Source organism: Thermobia domestica, chromosome 9, assembly GCF_964235325.1.
Source record: "Thermobia domestica chromosome 9, izTheDome1.hap1.1, whole genome shotgun sequence".
NCBI classification, from domain to species: Eukaryota; Metazoa; Arthropoda; class Insecta; order Zygentoma; family Lepismatidae; genus Thermobia; species Thermobia domestica.
The window spans coordinates 9,172,598-9,194,020 of NC_137462.1; the positions used below are offsets into that span (position 1 = coordinate 9,172,598).

The 21,423-nt window shown below is 36.5% G+C and overlaps 1 protein-coding gene across 1 annotated transcript in view; it reads left to right on the top strand.

Annotated features, from left to right (window-relative positions):
• The window catches only part of LOC145694394 (uncharacterized), a 622,323-nt gene that overhangs the window by 309,775 nt on the left and 291,125 nt on the right, over nt 1-21,423 (top strand). Inside the window, exon 7 of the mRNA XM_081770569.1 lies at nt 20,065-20,229. Within this exon, the coding sequence (XP_081626695.1) occupies nt 20,065-20,229 (165 nt within the window). The remainder of the gene's footprint in view (nt 1-20,064; nt 20,230-21,423) is intronic.

Here is a 21,423-nt window from a genome sequence, read left to right on the forward strand (position 1 = left end):
GGACCCCTGTATACGCCCATATAACCATATAGGGTAATAACACTTCATCAAAGGGGATAAATTAGGTCAAAAACCCCCAAAATTTGATTTTTTGGCAATTTTTTACCCATAAAAGGGAACGACATAGACCCCCAATATTGATAGAGGTACATACTATGGTCCTAGGCTACCATACCCAATTTTTAGATTTGGCAATTTCCAAAATTTAAGGGGTGGGTCAAGGTACCCCTCCCAAATTTTTCAAGGGGTGCATTAATATACCCATATGTTATGAAAGCTAATGGACCCCTGTATACGCCCATATAACTATATAAGGTAATAGGACCTCATCCAAGGAGATAAATTAGGCCGAAAACCAAACACGTGGTATAACGTATTGCTTACGTTTATATTTTTGGCAATTTTGTACCCCTAAAAGGGGACGAGGTGGACCACCCAAATTTATCATAATACATATTAGGGTCCTGTACTATAATACACAATGTTGAAATTGGGCAATTTCCAAAATTGAAGGGGTGGGCCAAGGTACCCCTTCCCAAATTTCTCAAGGGGTGCACAAATATACCCATGTCTTATGAAAGGTAATGAACCCCTGTATACGCCCATATAACTATATAAGGTAATAACACCTCATCCAAGGGGATAAATTAGGTCAAAAAACCCCGAAATTTGAATTTTTGGCAATTTTTTACCCATGAAAGGGAACGACATAGACACCCAATACTGATAGAGGTACCAAATTTCACATAAGTAAATCCCCACGCTAAGCGGGTTTGCATATCCAGGCTCCTAACTATGAAAATATTTACGATCACTCCAACCCCAATCATTTCACAGATTCAACCTGTTGTATATAAGTTATTAGGACGTAAAATTGAATGTAATTTATACGAAAAACCCTTTTATGCATTGCAAGACCTGTAACGTCCAAATATTCACCACAAACTTATAGTTGTATCGACATAAACAAACAAACAAAAAAAAAGTGTGGAGCACGAAACCACTTTACACAAAAGTCAAAAGAGGTCATTGATGACATAACAACTGGTCGAGCGGTTTGTGTCACTAGTCTATCAATCAGAAGTTTCTGTGTTCAAACCCTGTAGAAAATATTCGTTTTTTTTTCTGAAAAGTGTGTTCCTATTTTCATCAGAGAACTGAGAACATTTCTTTGAATAAATCTTTGGAAACTACTTTTTTCTCTCAAATTCGATTAGAAACGAACATTATATGAATTGAAAATCTAACATCCACAGCTGAGAACAAAATATTAAGTATGTTCAATATGTCATTATTATCCTTTGATTTGTAGTGAAAAACTAATTATAAGCATTGACAATTTCAGAAGATTCTCCCCCGGTAATGGTCAATATATGAATGAGAAAAAACTGATAAAACATTATTAGTCCATTTGAGCATGATCGAAAATAACTTATGGCCATGAAGGGGAAATTTATGTCGACAGGGTCTCAAATTCTCCGACGGGTCATGACCTGAAATTATCATTGTTTGAAAGATTTCCTTAACAAATAGAATATTATATTTATTTCTCGTTCTACGTTTTGAAATGGAAAAATCATAATTTTAAATAGAATTATAATACGATAAGCATAAAGATTTATACAACTAATGAAGTAAATATCCTTGTGTAAGTTATCGATTTCTATTCGGATTAAAACTCGAATACTCGTTTGCATCACACTTTAAAGTAATTCCTCTCTATATATATATTTCCTACTGGAAAGCATGTTTAACTCCAATTACTTAATCAATATTTTTAATAATATATTTTTATTGTAATACTCTTACTATTCAATGTTGTATGCACTTAATTTCTCAAAGCAAAACCTCACAAATGTATAATTGACTAGTAAATATTATCAAATAAATTATCATTTAGTTTACGTAAATATTGCATCGCCTGATTTGAAACTTCGTATTTTAAATAATAATATAATAATAATAATAATAATAATAATAATAATAATAATAATAATAATAATAATAGTAGTAATAAAATCATAGCCATATCTTTATCAGAATTTCAGGCTTAGTCAATAAATGAATTCAACATAGTCTCTATTCGAAGCTCTATTTAATCGAATCAGATAGAAATACGAAGAGGAACTTCGAGAACAGGTAAAAAAAAATGTCACTTTGGTGGGTTTGGAAGTAACTTTTAAGAGTTTTTTTTTTTTTTTTACAAATTACAGACAAATGCCTTGAACACTTTTTTCTTTTCTTTAAGTTAACTGATTCACCGAACGTATCTGACATATGAGTAACTTGTCTCTATTTTCTACTCGGTTATACACTCTTTTCCATTAACCTTGAACGACAAGAACACGAACACAAAAACATCCACATAGGTATGACAGTTAAAATTCCTAACTTCCCCCACGGGGAATCGAACCCGGGACCACATACACCTGAGGCACACGTGCTAGCCACTGGACCAGCGGGAAGAGCAAATGAAATGTATTTTGTAGTGTCTGAAGTTTATAGCTATTTCACCCTGTTGTAGTATGTCTATTGATTTTTTAATGTTTACCGTATTCGTTACTTTGAGGAATGATATATATTATTGATATAGGTTTTATTACATATTTGGCCATAAATATATAAATTATCAGAATTATTCATGATCTTCCATGGAAATTCACTGGTGTATGCGCAGTAGAAACAGAAGAACACAACTTTCTGATGTTGGTCAGAACACAAATTTCTAACAGGATGTCTGAATTCCTTGGTGGAAAGCAGTAGTTCCCAACCTAGGGACCCGCAGCTTCCTCCTGAGTAAGCATGAAGAGCGAGTAAGGTGGCGAAAGCTACTGGCATAAAAGAATTGTGCAATAAATAAATAAAGCACTACTTATTATGACTTTCAAATTCAGCTTGACAATTTTATAATTGCCGTTTTACAAAAACATATTGCACTAGGAGGGTATGCAAAAGTCTTGCTGGAAATAAATATAAATTCCTGGGATTATTATTATTATTATTATTATTATTATTATTATTATTATTATTATTATTATTATTATTATTATTATTATTATTATTATTATTATTATTGGTCTCCTACTTCTTGGCCAAGATGTGAAATATTCACTACCTTCTTCATACCGCTAAATCAATTTCTTCACTGTTTTCTCGTCACAGCTCATACCCCTAGCTATCTGAATGGCAATTTGTCTAATTGTTGCTCGACCTATGATTTTCCCTCGCATAGTAACATATAGTTTTCTACAGCTTTTAGAGCTAGGTATTTTGACAACCTGTAGAAATTTGCATTGTGATTCGTATTAGCAATGACAGTAAAGTGGATATTTCTGTTCCTACTGTGCATAATCAGTATCATTATATCAGAAGTATTCCGCCATTACCAGCGGGTCACTTACCGCAGCTGAGAAGCTGCCATGCTCCACGATCCTCTGTTAACCTCTCCATCTTCACATACGATTTTTCTGTTTTGATATCGCCAATATCCTAATTCTGTTTCTATATAGTCTAATTCGTCCTCTCCCTCTCTTCCCTGCCACCATACCCTCTAGCACATCCGTCATGATACAGTTCCTTCTTAACAGTTTCTACAGTTTCGTCCATGTTTATGTCCTATAAATACAGTAAAATACAGTAAACGAAGCCTTTTATGAGTCTTTTTCTTTACAACTCTATTCGTGGTCACCTCAAAATACTATTTCCTCCATCCTAAAGGCTCTTTTCGCCATTTCTATCCTTGCTTTTATTTCACGTTCGCATGTCATATCATCACTAGTAATAGTACTCAGATATCGAAAACTAATCACTTGTTGTTTTTTCCCGCTCCTACTTCTATATTTCACACCGATCGCTTCGTTTCAATCACCATGGATTTTGTCTTTCTAACATTTATTTTCATCCCATATTCTTCACAAGCCTTTCTGAAGTTTTCTACATCTTATTAATTTTCTTTTTAGATTCTGCAACAACAACCATATCAACCCCAAACCGTATAGGCCTACACCTCACCATTCTATCTTCTACGGAAATTCCATCTTCATTATGTAAACTCGTTTTCGTTATCTCTTCTAAATAGTTATTAAATAAAATATAATCGGCGGAATATATAATCTCTGTTGAACTCATCTTCCAATTACACTGTCTGTCTACTGTGCATGCACCAGTGAATTTCCATGGAAGATCATGAATAATTCTGATAATTTATATAATATTTATGGCCGACTATGTAATAAAGCCTATATCAATAATATATATCATTCCTCAAAGTAACGAATACGGTAAACATTAAAAAATCAATAGACATACTACAACAGGGTGAAATAGCTATAAACTTCAGACACTACAAAATACATTTCACTTGCTCTTCCCGCTGGTCTAGTGGCTAGCACGTGTGCCTGAGGTGTATGCGGTCCCGGGTTCGATTCCCCGTGGGGGTAGTTAGGAATTTTAACTGTCATACCTATGTGGATGTTTTTGTGTTCGTATTCTTGTCGTTCAAGGTTAATGGAAAAGCGTGTATAACCGAGTAGAAAAGTTACTCATATGTCAGATACGTTCGGTGAATCAGTTAACTTAAAGAAAAGAAAAAAGTGTCCAAGGCATTTGTCTGTAAAAAAAAAAAAAAAAAAAAAACTTAAAAGTTACTTCCAAACCCACCAAAGTGACACAGGGTTTTTACCTGTTCTCGAAGTTCCTCTTCGTATTTCTATCTGATTCGATTAAATAGAGCTTCGAATAGAGACTATGTTGAATTCATTTATTGACTAAGCCTGAAATTCTGATAAAGATATGGCTATGATTTTATTACTACTACTATTATTATTATTATTATTATTATTATTATTATTATTATTATTATTATTATTATTATTATTATTATTATTATTATTATTATTTAAAATACGAAGTTTCAAATCAGGCGATGCAATATTTACGTAAACTAAATGATAATTTATTTGATAATATTTACTAGTCAATTATACATTTGTGAGGTTTTGCTTTGAGAAATTAAGTGCATACAACATTGAATAGTAAGAGTATTACAATAAAAATATATTATTAAAAATATTGATTAAGTAATTGGAGTTAAACATGCTTTCCAGTAGGAAATATATATAGAGAGAGGAATTACTTTAAAGTGTAATGCAAACGAGTATTCGAGTTTTAATCCGAATAGAAATCGATAACTTACACAAGGATATTTACTTCATTAGTTGTATAAATCTTTATGCTTATCGTATTATAATTCTATTTAAAATTATGATTTTTCCATTTCAAAACGTAGAACGAGAAATAAATATAATATACTATTTGTTAAGGAAACCTTTCAAACAATGATAATTTCAGGTCATGACCCGTCGGAGAATTTGAGACCCTGTCGACATAAATTTCCCCTTCATGGCCATAAGTTATTTTCGATCATGCTCAAAGTAGACTAATAATGTTTTATCAGTTTTTTTCTCATTCATATCTTGACCATTACCGGGGAGAATCTTCTGAAATCGTCAATGCTTATAATTAGTTTTTAATTACAAATCAAATGATAATAATGACATATTGAACATACTTAATATTTTGTTCTCAGCTGTGGATTTTAGATTAGCAATTCATATAATGTTCGCTTCTAACCGAATTTGAGAGAAAAGTAGTTTCCAAAGATTTATTCAAAGAAATGTTCTCAGTTCTCTGATGAAAATAGGAACACACTTTTCAGAAAAAAAAACGAATATTTTCTACAGGGTTTGAACACAGAAACTTCTGATTGATAGACTAGTGACACAAACCGCTCGACCAGGTGCTATGTCTTCAATGACCTCTTTTGACTTTTGTGTAAAGTGGTTTCGTGCTCCACACTTTTTTTTTGTTTGTTTGTTTATGTCGATACAACTATAAGTTTGTGGTGAATATTTGGACGTTACAGGTCTTGCAATGCATAAAAGGGTTTTTCGTATAAATTACATTCAATTTTACGTCCTAATAACTTATATACAACAGGTTGAATCTGTGAAATGATTGGGGTTGGAGTGATCGTAAATATTTTCATAGTTAGGAGCCTGGATATGCAAACCCGCTCAGCGTGGGGATTTACTTATGTGAAATTTGGTACATACCCTGGTCCTAGGCTACCATACCCAATTTTTAGATTTGGCAATTTCCAAAATTTAAGGGGGGTGGTCCTATGTACCCCTGCCAAAATTTAAGGGGTGGGCCAAGGTACCCCTGCCAAAATTTAGAGGGGGTGGTCCTAGGTACCCCTAGGTCATTGACCCCGGGCCAAGGTCATTGACCTTTGACCTATGACGTCACAAAAATTTTTGCTGACTCGGCTGGACATAACGGGGCCACTACTACTACAGGGCTTTTGCAGCTTTAAGGCCGAAAGTTCCCCATCTCAGGTCTAAGGCATTTTGTCATATATCTATTGGTAATAATTTGAAACTAATTTTACTACAAATTTTTAAACAAAGTTTCAAACGAATAAGCTGCACTAAAAACAGGGAGTAAAAAGTAATTTACGTGTAAATTCTTATCTTGACTAACATCAGTTAATTTTTCTCTCATTAAAAGAAAGTTCAGCCACATTGAAATAAAATCTGTAGTTGTAATGTCTCACGGTGACGGAGATTAATGAAAATGAATGATTATAAAGAATTAGTGAAGTGGGAAAATGGGAGGAAACGAGAGAACTCCGAGAAAATCCGCAGACACGAAGTTCGTAAACTGGAAAGACCTAAGAACGAATCATGGACCCCTTGCTTCAGAGGTGAACGCTCTAACACGGAGCCACGAAATTCTCTTGACCAGTATTGAATATGGCAACCATGGCAGTGTTCGTCGTACGTATGTTGGTAGTTTCGTTTGATGTTAAAAACCTCGCACTACGTAGGTATTTTTTGTAACGTGGACTACCAGGAAAGAGGACATTTTGTACCCACCTGTTAAGATTATACCTCGCAAAAAAAATAAATAAATAAATAAATAAATAAATTAGCTCTCACAGAAATCCACAGTGACTAAAGTGTACAACACATAGGATAAGACTAACGCTTAGTTATTAAACTGCCATGTAGGAGTGACATTACTAAATGTCAGTCAGATGTCCTACCAACGGGAGAGGGAGTACTTTGCGCTCACCAGCTTAAAATTGCAAGACACACTAACGTTCAATTTGGACCAGCGCTTTATCTAAACATGTTGAGCAATAACAGTTTCTTACAATTTTAAAGAAACAATTAGAAGAGTAATTAGAAAAAATATACACAGCAAAAAATGAGGTGTTCAAACAACACAAAATGACTACCCACCTTAGCGTGTTACTTGTGTGTCAATTCAACACCAAGCACGTCGCTTTAGAGCATATCAAAAATACCTCCTACTGGCTGTGAGTATTTGTATTGTTTTTTATTGGCTGATATGAGCAAAGCTTTGCAAAATATATTCCACATTTGTGGCAAGTAACTAAACACATTCTATGTTTTCTGTAATTAGTTACAATAATATTGTTGTAAATCTTTGAATCATCTAATAACAGTTACACAGAGAGCAGTGCTTCCATCTGTTTTCTTTATCTGTTATTCTTGTGTCTTAGCACATGTGAACAGAAGATGACAGAACTGTTGCCTATGTAACTCTTGTCAGACAATACACAGGTTTACAACAATATTATTGTGACTGATTACAGAAAACATAGAGCATTATTCGTTACTAGGCACAAGTGCCAAATATACTTCGCAAAGCCTTGCTTATATTAAACGATAAATACCAATGAAAATTCTCCCAGATAGTAAAGAGTTATTTGTGATATGCCAGGAAGGCGATGTGCTTCCTGCTGAATTAACACATAACTAACACGCTAAAGTGGTAGTCATTTTGTGTTATTTCAACACCTCATTTTTTACAGTGTACTGTGATGGGCACAAAGTACCCCCGTTGGTAGTGCAAGGGTTAAAGGTCCGTTTTCAGCACCGAGACTATGCGTGATATGGACGTACAGTTTAGTATGAGATCCAAACTAAAGTTTTTAAAACTGATTTTAAAATAATAATAATAATAATAATAATAATAAATACAGTTGTATCGAGGCATTTACCTTCCCTGTATGTATGTCACAATATCTGTATTCTTAAGGTATAGGATGAAACTCTTTGTAACGGTGTGAATCATAAAAGCGTGTTTTAATGTAGTGCCTATTGAGAATATCTTGGAATGCAAATTAACGTATCACTGGAATATAATTTTCTTCTTATGCAGAAGTACCTAAAATAAAAAGTAAGTTAATTAAACTAATTAGACTTAACAACATAATGTACGTATACGATGGGAAAAGTATACAACTCCATAATGCTCATCATAAACTCAGTGGATAAGTAAATTAGTGCAATGAGAAAGTGTATGTGATGTTAAGTGCAAACCGGAAATAGATCTGAAGATTGCTGGAAAATAAATACTCTTGTTTCTTTGTCAGTGGTTTGAGGACACTGTTGTTGAGAAAAAAAAAGAGTAGCCATAAAATAATTCGTTTCTAGCATAGACAGATTAATTTCCGCTTTGTCGTACTTAAAAAGGAACCCTTTTTGCATTTTCTGCATCGTTGCGTTGTCTTAGCCTAAATATGATTGTTTTCACAGAAACGGTCACAAGTAAAGAACAGTTTGTTTTTTTGTCAGTTTTTAAAGAAAAAATTAGTTTGTACTTGAAGAATCTCTTAACCTTGAACAATAAAAGATAATAATTTGATTTGAAGACTTGTTTCACGACAGTGCAAAATATCTTCACAGCATCAACACTTCATTTAATGTTGTTTAGTAAGTACTTAAAAATTATCCGGGAGAAATTGTGAAAGGACTGTTTGCATTTTGTAGTATTCGGTAAAAAGTGTTAAAGTAGGTGGTGAACTTATAAACATTTTTTTTAAAAAAAAAAAAAAAGAAAGAAAGAAACTCCTCAGTACTGTTACTACTACTTTAGTTTTGTCAACATTTTGCATTAAAGTGTTTCTCCGTATACAAAACACTGCAGAGTACAGTATTTGGTATATTCTCTCGTGTGCAATCCGCACGTTTAAGTTTTGTCTAAAGTTTCAAAAAAATGTTTGCGTGTGTAAGCCTCAGTTATTCTAAAAGAGTATTTTTAAATCTTTATTTGCGTGAAAACAACTGAAAATGGTAACACACTTGCACACAGCTTCACTTTCAATTCAAATAGATATTATTTTTGAAAGGGACAAAAATTTTACTAACTATATATGCCTACACACCCTCTTAATTCAGTGGCGGCTGGGGGGGGAGGCACGGTGGCTCAGTGATAAAGCGCTTATCTCTGATGCGTTGGATCTCTGGTTCGACCCCCGGCCAAATAAGTTTGTGGTGGACAACATCGTATCCGTGAGTTTCCTCTCACTTTCTCATTCCACCTACTTTTGCTTTAATCATCGTCTCCCTCAGCCTAAAGGGCATAATCTTGGGACATTAATTTGAAATATTTTATTTATTTTTCAATGGATGGTGACGTCATTCGAACGAGGTTTGTGACTCATTCCCTTAGGGCTCCCAGACGTTTCGGTTTAGCCAAGATAGTCTTGGATTTACAAAATCTGTACCCGTAGGAATGGTGCAGAACTCAAAATGTCTCGGTCCTCCCCCTCACCCGAAAAAATAAATTGATATTGGTCGTGCTATACTTAAGAAACCTCATTTTGGGAAAGTGTTGACGTATTATTTATTTGATTCTGATATTTTAGGTAGAATTAAGTCCATAATTATTAATATACTGTAAATTTTTATAAAGTGTCCTGATTTTTTAGGATAGAAATGTAGGAGCCCTACTCATGTGTCCCTACAAATATACTAAATGTTGCTGTGTTCAGGGACGTCAGTAGGATTTTTTTTTTTTTAAAGCACTGCAGAAATTAAATTTATAGGTAGAAGCACTAGTCCTTTCGGAATACCACTCAATATTTGATCATTTGCACCACTATAGTGTAACCATCTTTGTTTCCGTGACACGAATTTATTTGATCTCTCGCATATAAGCCTTCATTCGCCGAAACAATTAGAAATTCGATGACGCGAGATCGGGACTGTAGAGGGACTCTCGCGCCACTGTCCATCTTAGCTGATCAATCTAGCATAGTGGGATGTCAGGTTGATCATCCATGGTGACTTACCTGCTACAATAGGAAATAAAATATTAGTATTGGTTAAGTGGTGAAGGACCAATGCTTCTATCCACAAAATTTCATTTTTCTAGTGCTTACCATTTCCGAGCTACAGTAGATGGTGCGTTACTTTTTGATCGACCTTTGTACAGCAGCACCTCCACGGAAACCGGGGCTCAGAATCATTACGTTTAGTGTCGACGGTAGCGACACCGTGCGACAATCCTGCACACTTTTTACGTACACCGGAGTCGACAGCGAAATTACTATAGAGATCTTAGTATCCGAGTAGTGCAGAGATGGAGAGAGTATCGAATCGGGCTAATGTGGATCGAAGGATGGCCGAGTTTGTGAAACTGCCGGGTTATCGGGAATGGGGTAAAAAAAAAAAAAGAATAAGTACGAGTGTTTCCTCAGAAAATACAGTATTGTACTTGTAAGAATTGGTTGTTTGAGAATACAACAGAGAATAAACTGCCTAATTACCCTTAAACAAAGGAAAGGTACGTACTTTATGAAGACATAGAGCCTTTATTATACATGAAAATGAAATTTAATAAATACACACTGTACAGTAATTTACCTGATAAGACAGACCTCAGTCCTGACCTGTTAATGATCTTGAATGGGTCTACACGCGGGTTTTTATCGCCGTGCCAGGCTGTGGCAGAGTTATCCGGACTGCCGGGTTTTCGAGTGCCGAGTTTTAGGGACTATACAGTACTAATAATTGCACGGTTTATTTTAGTATTATTCATTTCCACTATATATATATATATATATATATATATATATATATATATATATATATATATATATATATATATATATATTATAATGGGGTGGGGCTTGTGAGTAGTCTATAATAAATCCCGTCTTAGTTGACTTATTTACGTCTCATCAGCTCCAATAAACAAACGTAGCCGTATAATATAACTAAACATAGGTTTGTCAGACTGTAACACTACCTATTATATATATAGCTTTAAAAAAAACTGCATCCTGGGACTCAATTTACGCAACATTGCTGGATCATTCGTTTTGCTGTCAGCGACTATTATGGCATTGTATTATAGGAGAACGGAATTTACCATCGCTTAATTACCGCCTTGCCAATCAGGCCGGACACACTAATGAGTCTGCTTCACTTGGTTCTTTTTTTCCTAATTCGTAAATCAATGTTCATTTCTTTCTTTCATTATTCTTTTTCTCTTTTCTTTTTCTTTTTATTGGAAATCTTTGATCTGCAGCCACCGTGACCGAGCGACTCTTGTGCCCACTGAGTTGCTTCACAATTTGTGATTATTGCAAATGGTTGGGTTGCTAAAGGAAGCAGGAGATGAGAGTTAAGAATGCATTGTGTGCATTTTTTTTCTTTAACTTCTCAAGAATTGCTGAATCTGGGCCAATGCACTTCAAAATTACTTTTATTTTAGAGTGTCAAGCACCGTCACCATCTCTGTCGCAACTTTTATTAGTACTACAACATTATTAATCGGAAAGTATCTTTGCAATGGACTTCGTGTAATTAGTGCATGCTGTTTAAATAATGTGTATAATAACTTTAGTGCTGTATCATAAGGATTAGTTTTAAATAAATATTGTCTGTTGACGTTGAGAACTTTTTTTTTTTTTTTTTTTTGGTAAACATAGGGTCTATGAAAGCCAGAGCTGTATTCTTTTAGACAGTTTGTGTAGTAATACCAGAAATTTTGAAGTCAAAGATAGGAAAATAAATAGTTAATGTATATATAAAATAAATAAATAGTTATTTTTAAAAGTATGTTGTTTCTCACTGTTTCCAAGTCCGGAACCAGGTAAGTAGTTTATTACATTTTACAAGACCCATAAAAAATAAATTCAACACACAGCAGCCTTGTTTGGTATGTAGAGACAATAGAAAGTGTCTATATCCGTCTAACACTAATATTCCTGGTTTTAGACATCTCAACATATGGATTCAGTGCCCCAATAATAGGTTCCATACCCAGCCAACCCTTATTGAAACCAGAAATGGTAGATTGTGTGTCTTCCGGTTTCAGTGTTGGACCCCTGTACTTTTAGAATTACTGTAGTGACTCAAAGCTCATTTTTCATTAATGCCATGACAAAAATTTCTTATCTTTATGCACTTGAGAGCCGAATCAAAACCCGATTTAATAGTCATTTGTAGTAGTATATATTTACTTATCAACAAAGTTACAAATACATCGAAAAGCCTTTCTACTATCGAAGCAATTTACAATGAGATCATGATACTCAAGATTCTTTTTTTTTTGGGGGGGAGGGGGTAAGAACCTGTCGTAATATACAGGATGGCCCAAAACTAGGTATTCAGTCTCGAACTGATCAGCTCATTGCATTTTATATCATTTCTTATTGTTATCCATCAGGTAAACTTAGTTTCTTTATTATTTGTTCTTAATGTCTTTTTTTACTTATATCTTAAGCTCAGAACAGCGGAAGCAAATAAATCCATAAACTAGAATGTTATACTTGATCAATGCAGGGGTTCTGTATACCTACTTTTTGGCCACCCTGTATATGTGAAAAATACTATCCTAGTTTTATTTATTTATTGGTCATGTATTACAGGAAAAGAGCATTCCCACTTGCAATAGGGTTACATAATTTAAGGTTTGTAAATATTAAATTAAGACACATAACAAAACAAAACAGAGAAAGTTAGAAATAAGTATACAATTACAGTAATGGTACAAACATGAGAAACACAAATAAAAGATAAGACTAAGACAAGTAGAATATTACCAGTATATAAATGTCCAAAATATGAATGTTTAAATAAGATTTCGGACAAAATATTTTCGCCAGAGACAAACTCCGGGTGTGGGGCCGTATAATTCGTATAATTGACAGGTAATAACTTTAAAAAAATACTTTTATGATCCTTTGCTCCGTCTGTTAAAGAACTTGGCGACCTATCAAATATTCCCTCGAAACTCATCCACTAATGGGGTTGGAGCAACAAATTGAAAATCTATATTTTAGAAGCTGAAAATAATGACATGATTTTCAACAAGGGGAGTGAACAATCATAGAAGTTAATACCATTACCTGAATATTAATAGATAGGTAGGCAGTTCTGCTGAATAGTTTCTTCAATTAATGATTTGATAAATGAAATTACGTTTCAGTTCGTTAACAGAAAGGGTAATAAAAACGATGTTTGCTGTGTCGTGTTTTAAAAAGAGAGTATTCTCTGCAAGGGCTTCGTGAGAGGGGAGCATTTGTTCGTTTCAATCTTGAAGGGTTATTGTGCACATGAAGTAGACGCAAGTGTTGCAGCTGTTTTGAAGGAGGCGTCAGGGTGTGTAACATACTTCAACATACATTTGGCGTCAGTCAAAGACATTGCTCTCACAGAGACTCCTCTTCATCGCGTCTCCATCATGTTCATCTTATTTTTAAAAATCTGCTTTTGTGTATCCGTTGTATTACTCTGAAAAAAAAAAAAAGAAATACTGTAGTTATTTGGCTGGTTCATTCGGAATTCAACATTTTACAGCACTGAATGCGGCCAACTTACTTCTAGTACAAGCTTACAAATGTAAATAAGCACATTACATTTGTACCCAGTATTCTGAAAGTGAAATATTAGACTATATTTTGTTTCGTTCGTGCCCTCCTTGCGACCCTAGCGTGCGTGTCTGTGGTCCCTTGTTTGGTTCCCGGTGGGAAAGCATAGAACACTCTTCAGATTACACTTGAAACTGTATTTCTCGTCCTATATAGCCTTTCTGTTGATATACGAGGGATGATCGAAAAAAGGTTACAACACATAAAACTGTTATGTTATTCACTGTAACTTAACAAATATTTATTTGTAGATTAATAACGTGACTGTCTTGATGCAGATTTGAAGACTTCGCATTTTGATCATGTATAATCGAGAAGCGAACATTGAAAATGATGACTTGTTTGGAAAATTGGTCAATAATAGAAGTGAGGTCACAGGTCAATGGTGCGGTTGGTGATAGTGGCCTAAAAACACTTCACGTGCTGGCATTCATAGGCAGATTGTGGAGGTATGTGGGGAGGGCTAAATTTCAAAGTAACATGTAGGGAAGTGGTGTCGTGCCTTTAAAGAAAGACAGACCAATATTGTTAATTACAGACCTGGACACAGTGGTAGACCCAGTATTTCAACCACTGACGTTACGCTTGGAACGAGTAAAGCACTCCTTATACAGTCCTAACCTAGCCCCAGGCATTCACCTTTTCCTCTTCTTAAAAAAAAAAAAAAAGTTGCCACCATTATTTGGTATGTGATTATGTTAAAACCTCCCGTCTTACGGTGGCTTCGAGAACTTAACGCGGATTTCTATGCAGTTAGTAAGGACAAGTTCCGTTGTGATAAACGGTTGAACTTCGAGGACCACTGTTGAGTGCACTATATCATCAGGTGTGTTGATCTTTCAGCTGTGATTAGTTGGAAGATCAACACACATAAGCCATAAAAGGTTTTGTAAGCTTTTTTTTCTTTCTTTCTTTCTTCCGATTATCCCTTGTAAATACAAATCAGTCAATCTATCAGCCTCTGTTTTAGACTTGTAAGTAAAAATGTAAAATGAAATGACTTGTATGCTGAAAAGGACGGATGATTAATGGAAGCAGGGGCTGATCCAGGACGGACTTCTGGGGGGACGGTGGGTGGTAATACTGCTACTTAGAGCTACTTTTAAGAGATCCAAACTCTGGGATGGGTTTTATTTATATATCAAATAAGAAAGTTTCCTCTTCTGGGGGGGGAGGCGATCGCCCCCTGGATCCGCCCTTAATTAGAAATGAATATTTGTAAAGGAAATTGGTAGAATGTAAATGTGGAAGGAAAGGAACAATCCCGAGAAGACACACGGACAAAATATTGTTTATCACAAACTTGTCGTGGAACCGAACCATTGCTAGGTAGCTAGCTTTGCCTGATCCAAACTCCAACTACCTTCCTTCCTTCTGTCTCCTGTCTTGTTTTGATTGATTCTCACACGAAAACTTTTATGAATAAAATAAATAAATAAGTAAAAATAACTCAGTAATAAATCATTCAATGTCATTTCACATGTAAAACATGTGTCTATTGAAACAGCATATTGGAAGGCAGTATTTCTTTTAAAAACTTGTGAATGACGCGCAAAGAGAGAAATTTGCAGAAATGCTAAAAATAAAAGAATGCGATGTGCTAGTTGTACTCTTCCATCCTGGCACAATTTTCCTCGTCGTTGTGGTTGATGTTTTTTTTTTTTTTTATATATATAACATCAGAACTTTTCTCCATCTCCTTTTGATCACGATCATCGATCAAGATCTGTTACAGATAAAAGCGGAAATCCTTGGCTCTTTGGATGGTGCCTCATTGTACGGAAGACAAGGATATGGAAAACTTGGCTATTAAATTCACAAAACAAAAAACAACACACGGAAATGTTTAAATGTCTATATTTTCCCATCGATTTGCAACGGGCTATTTTTGGTTGAGATTATTCTCTCGTGTATGACTACTTTTAACTTTTTTTTTTATTAATATAACATCGAACACAATCCGTAACAAGATACCTTGTATCGGAGGAAAGTTTAGGGAAATGTCAGTCATAAAAGCAGTCACGAAATCTGCCAATAAAATTCATGTTTTTTTTTCTTTTTTAAATATGCGTCTTAAGTTTAGTTGTCGATGCAATCGTTGTAAGACTTTCATTAATAAATATGAAATATTTGACTTATTTGAATTCTCATACTTTTAGGATACGTTGACCATAAATTGTTATAAATGTTTCACAACTGCGCTTGACTCACGGACAGCTCATTTTGAACATTTATCGTGAATTATTATTTTGCACCGAGGCTATGTACGAGGTTTGGCTAAAAAAATAAAGGAACTAGCAACCCTGTCAGTAGTATACGTGGAACAGTAGGGAGTGCATGCGCTCAGAGCAATCTAGAACCTTCGAGGAGATAATGATATACATGAGTTACCGCTCTCAGTCAGGTTTAGTCTGTGAACAACTACTGAAGAGAGAAGTGTGCAGTCAGTTGTCGGAAGCGGAATGTGAAAATTGAGCAGCGCATTAACTTGAATTTCCTTGTGAAATTATTGAAATCCCCAAATGAATGTGTCAGACTGTTGCAGGATGTGTATGGAGATACAACGATGTCCTGGACGCTAGTGTTTGATGGCACAAACGCTTTAGCGAGGGACTTGAATGAGGACCAGGTCGTCCTGTTACAACAGCGACAGAGGAAAATATGACAAAAGTTACTAACATTGTCCGGAAAGATGGTAGGCTTAGCATTTGAATTATAGTAGACATGGTGGGCATCGATAAAAAGTCTGTCAGCGCAATTCTGCACGATCATTTGAACATTAGCAAAGTTGCACTAAAATTATACTAGGTGACATAATGGATCGCCTGGAAGCAGAATCGGATTCATGAACGAAAATCGTCGCTGATGACAAGACTGATGTTTCAGTATGATCTTGAAACGAAAAGCAATTTATGCACTGGAAAACCCCCTCATCACTTCGAACGCAAAAGGCACGCAAGAGCAAGTCAGAAGTGAAGATCATGCTTATTGTATTCTTTGATATCAATGGCCTGCTCCTGATTGAATGAGTACCACCAGGTCAGACAACGAATAAGCAGTATTATGAGCAGGTCGATGAAGCTGCGAGAACGCATGAGAAAGAAAAAGACCCTCTTGGAACAACAATAAATGGATTGTGCACCATGACAATGCTCCTTCGCATGCTATGTTACTTTGGCCGTTAAGCAGTTTCTGGCAGCTTAGAAGACTCCAGTGTTGGACCACCCACCTTATTCACCAGACTTGGCGCCGTGTGATTTTTTTTTCTAAAAGTGAAATCTGTCCTCAAGGGAACTCATTTTCAGATTGTGAAAGAGGTAAAGTAGGAAACGGCAGTGGCACTCAAAACGGTGACACCTGAAGATTTTCACAACTTCTTCCAATAAGAAACTTCGTATGCAAACGTGTGTATAGTGAGGAGAAGGGAGTATGTTGAAGGGAATCACCTTTAATTTGTAAGTTTGTGACAATAAATTGTACTTTTGGCACCATTCTCATTATTTTTTTTTAAAACCAGATCTTGTAAGACGTGAACCTTCAACTGAACGCAGGATCTGAATCGTATAAGTCCTGACCCGTAATCGAACCTGAGTTTCCCATGCCAAAGGCACGAACACCAACAGTTAATCGTGGATAAGCTCGTCCATGGACAACGAACCTCATTCTTTACAGAGACCTACTCTTAGCTCTCGCATGTCTCCGAAAGGGAAACGATGTCATGGTATCAATGTGCCTAGATCATCCTGCACGTGTTCGATCGGAATAAAATCAGGAGGTACGGCTGACCATTGTCTCTGAATGATATCCTCACAAAGAAGGGACGAGAGCAGCTGTATGTGAACGAGTATTCTTCATTAAGGCGAATTCAGGGTAAACTCAGCTCTGAAACTGCCGCATATACTGTACCCCTTGCATCTCTGACAAGTAAACCTTACGTTTGGGTGAATCGTGTTGCTGACTGAGACACATATGAGCAAGTAGTACTAAATGTGGTCAGTATTTTAGTGAAATTGTAGGTGCGAAGCTCCAGGGGTTCAGGAGATACAGCTACCAGAACATCACATGGAATTACAGAATAGTCTTCATATAGTTGGAGGTAAAATCTCTGTAAGACCTCTTGTAACGACAAAAGGTGAATAACAAATATATGGATATATATTAGGACTAGGGGAAGTCATATAGTAAGAGTATATCTGACAGCGGCCATCTTGAAATCCGCCATTTTGAATTAAGGTTAAGTTTTTAAAATAGGAATAGGGTCATGTGATACATGATTTAAGGCGCAAATTTAATCAGAAGAACAATGGTGACGTTAGTTTTGATTTACGAGCAATTGGTAAAAAGTTTCAGGGAAATTAAATATTGTTGCAGCATATGTATTAGTTCTTTACCCCACCTTGTAAATTTTGTGTTAATGATAATAATTAAATTAAAAGCAGGTGGATAAATATTATGTTTATGGTAAGAGTTGCCTTGATGGCGGCCATGTTCAAATCCGCCATTTTGAATCAGACAAAAGTTTTAAACAAAACGCATAACAGTGACACCTTATTAATAGCAAAATTTACCATAAATCCAACGGTAAAACATTTTTGCTTTATCATTAACCAGTATTTGTTACACCACCATTGTATTTCTGATTAACTTCTAGCCCGAAGTCATCTATTGCATTGCTCTATTCCCATTTAATTTTGTGCTGGTTAATGATAAAGCAAAAATGGTTATGCGGATCGCATATTTGCGGATCCCAAACGTTTCAGCATATCCTCTGATCTGATTGGTCGATACAGATGCGATACCACAAGACATGATCTACATATAGCACAAAATAAACGAAAATTGTTGTCGGCTCTGGTAGCCGAGTGGTCTAACGTAACATGCTAGTAACAAAAACGTTTTTGGCGAGGGTTCGAATCCTGCCTACGGAAAGTTTTTTTACTACTTTTAAAAATGTTTATAACACTTCTTTCGTTAAAATAAGATTAAAAATAATATTCAAAAAGTGATTTAACGATCGTTGTTTTAAAATTTTCATTAAACTTCTTTCATTAAAATAAGTTTGCCCTTGTACTATATAGATCCACAGCAAATGTAGTAGTAGTAGTAGTACGTTTGCCCTTGTACTATATAGATCACATCTAATGTAGTAGTAGTAGTAGTAGTAGTAGGAACGGGTTAGAAGCCCCGCAGGGGTTGTTTGGATTATGTTCTCGACATCAAATTGGCAAGAATGCTGAAACGTTTGGGATCGGCAAAAATGCATCCGGATCTTCTAGAACCGGAACCGGATCCATTCAGACCCGAAAACCGGTTCCACCGGGAACCGGTTCTGGCCATCCCTAATATATACCCATATATTTGTTAATCACCTTTTGTCGTTACAAGAGGTCTTACAGAGCTTTTACCTCCAACTGTATGAAGACTATTCTGTACTTCCATGTGATGTTCTGGTAGCTGTATCTCCTAAACCCCTCGAGCTTCGCACATACAACTTCACTGAAATACTGACCACATTTAGTACTACTTGCTCATATGTGTCTCAGTCAGCAACTCGATTCACTCAAACGTAAGGTTTACTTGTGAGAAGCGAAAAGACTAATCTTAACGCGGGTATGGATTATGATGCCGCCCCACACCAGCAAACCACCATCATCACAGTGATTCCTTTCTCTGATGTTCGACGGATTGTATCTTGTGTTAGGCTATCACCAGATGACGTCAAATCAGGATTTGGTCTGTAGACTGAACCTGATTCCAATTACGATGTTGATCACACCACTCCAGATGGCATCTTCTTTGGCAGATAGGTCTTGAAAATAGAAATGTTTTCGTGAAGCGTCCAAAACATGGAAGATGTTAATAGAGTCCAGCATTTGGCTAGAGCGAAATCTGAAGCTAGTTGACGTGCCGACATGGTGGAGTGGAGCTTACATACACACTTTCATATATTAATACAAAAACAATTTCGCACATTTGATAAGGACATAACACCATTGTTTCTGAGTAATTTCTTCTATTGAATTAATTTCAAAATGCGTATATTATAATCAGTGGCGTATTTACGATTTTCTTTCGGGGGGGGGGGGGCTTTGCTAACTTTCGGGGAGGGCTTTGCCTGAAAATGTGAAAATTCTGCAAGATATTTCATATACTTTACTATAGTAAGTAAGATTTCGGGGGGGGGGCTTAAGCCCGGAAGCCCCCCCTAAATACGCCACTGATTATAATATAATTTGCATTCAGCTTTTCACGTTGTATCAATTCAGTTTATATATGTATTAAGTGTGCACATTTATTTCTATTTGCAGGCGATCCTGAGTACAAACCTTACGTAATAGCGGAGCCTGATGTTGCGACAATCCCTTTGGATGGAAGGGAAGATTTCTTGATCTTAGCGTGTGACGGTCTCTGGGATTTCTTATCACGCGACGACGCACTACAAACCATCTACCAAGAACTTCGAGCGAATCCAGGTAAGTTTTTGAGCGCTCTTGTCAATTAAAACTGCAGAAGGTGTTCAAAGGATTCATCAGGATTTTTTGTTGAACTTGATTCAAAAATGAGTGTTTTCGCTCTGGTTTCTGAACCGCGAAATTAATTCAGCAATCTTGACTATTTCATTTTATGTCGATTACGTACGTGGACCGAACAATATTCTAATATAGACCATAGATGTTCATTTTACTTCGACCTCACTCACCCTCGCCCTCGCAGTAGCAGTTGGCCCTCGCCCTCGTTCACCCTCGCCCTCGCGAATGGAATTGTCCATCGCCCTCGCGCGCCCTCACCCTCCCTGTCGAAACTTGTCCTCGCCCTCGCGCACCCTCGCCCTCGCCGTCGAAGCTTGTCCTCGCCCTCGCGCACCCTCGCCCTCGCGGCCAAAACTTGTCCTCGCCCTCGCGCACCCTCACCCTCGCCATCGAAGCTTGTCCTCGCCCTCGCGCACCCTCACCCTCGCTGTCGAAGCTTCTCCTCGCCCTCGCACACCCTCGCCCTTTTCGTCGAAGCTTTTCCTCGCCCTCGCGCACCCTCACCCTCGCCATCGAAGCTTGTCCTCGCCCTCGCGCACCCTCGCCCTCGCGATAGGAGTTGTCCATTATCCTCGCTCGCCCTCGCCTTCGTGCTCAAAACGTTTCCTCGCCCTCGCGCACACTCGCCCTCATATCATTGAGGGCGAGGGTAATTGAGGGTGAGGAGGCCTCGAGAGGTCCTCCTTTGTGAGGATCAGAGCATCAATTATTCAACCTATTTGTTGAATTATTTCCTTATCGTCAGTGGCGGATCCAGGGGGGGCGATCGGGGCGATCGCTCCCCCCCAGAAGAGGAAACTTCTTTATTTTATATATACAAATAAAACGCATGATTAAACTGTTTACCCACAACAAAATCCTGCTCGTTTTGCTGAAGTGGCTTTTCCTAAGTTTTATATGTTTCATATATCCTACAGTTTTTTCAGGCCTTTTTTTTTTTTAATTTGTCCAAATTTATATTTCTCCTTTTACCACACAATCGTTCAATACTTGCACTATAATATTTACAATCAGTATAGCATCCTGTAACGTATTTTATTCCTAATAAAAATCATTGAACAACACAACATACAAACCCTATCTCACTGGCTTGCACGCGAACCTTTGGTGCATGGGGTCCTGGGGACAATTCCGAGT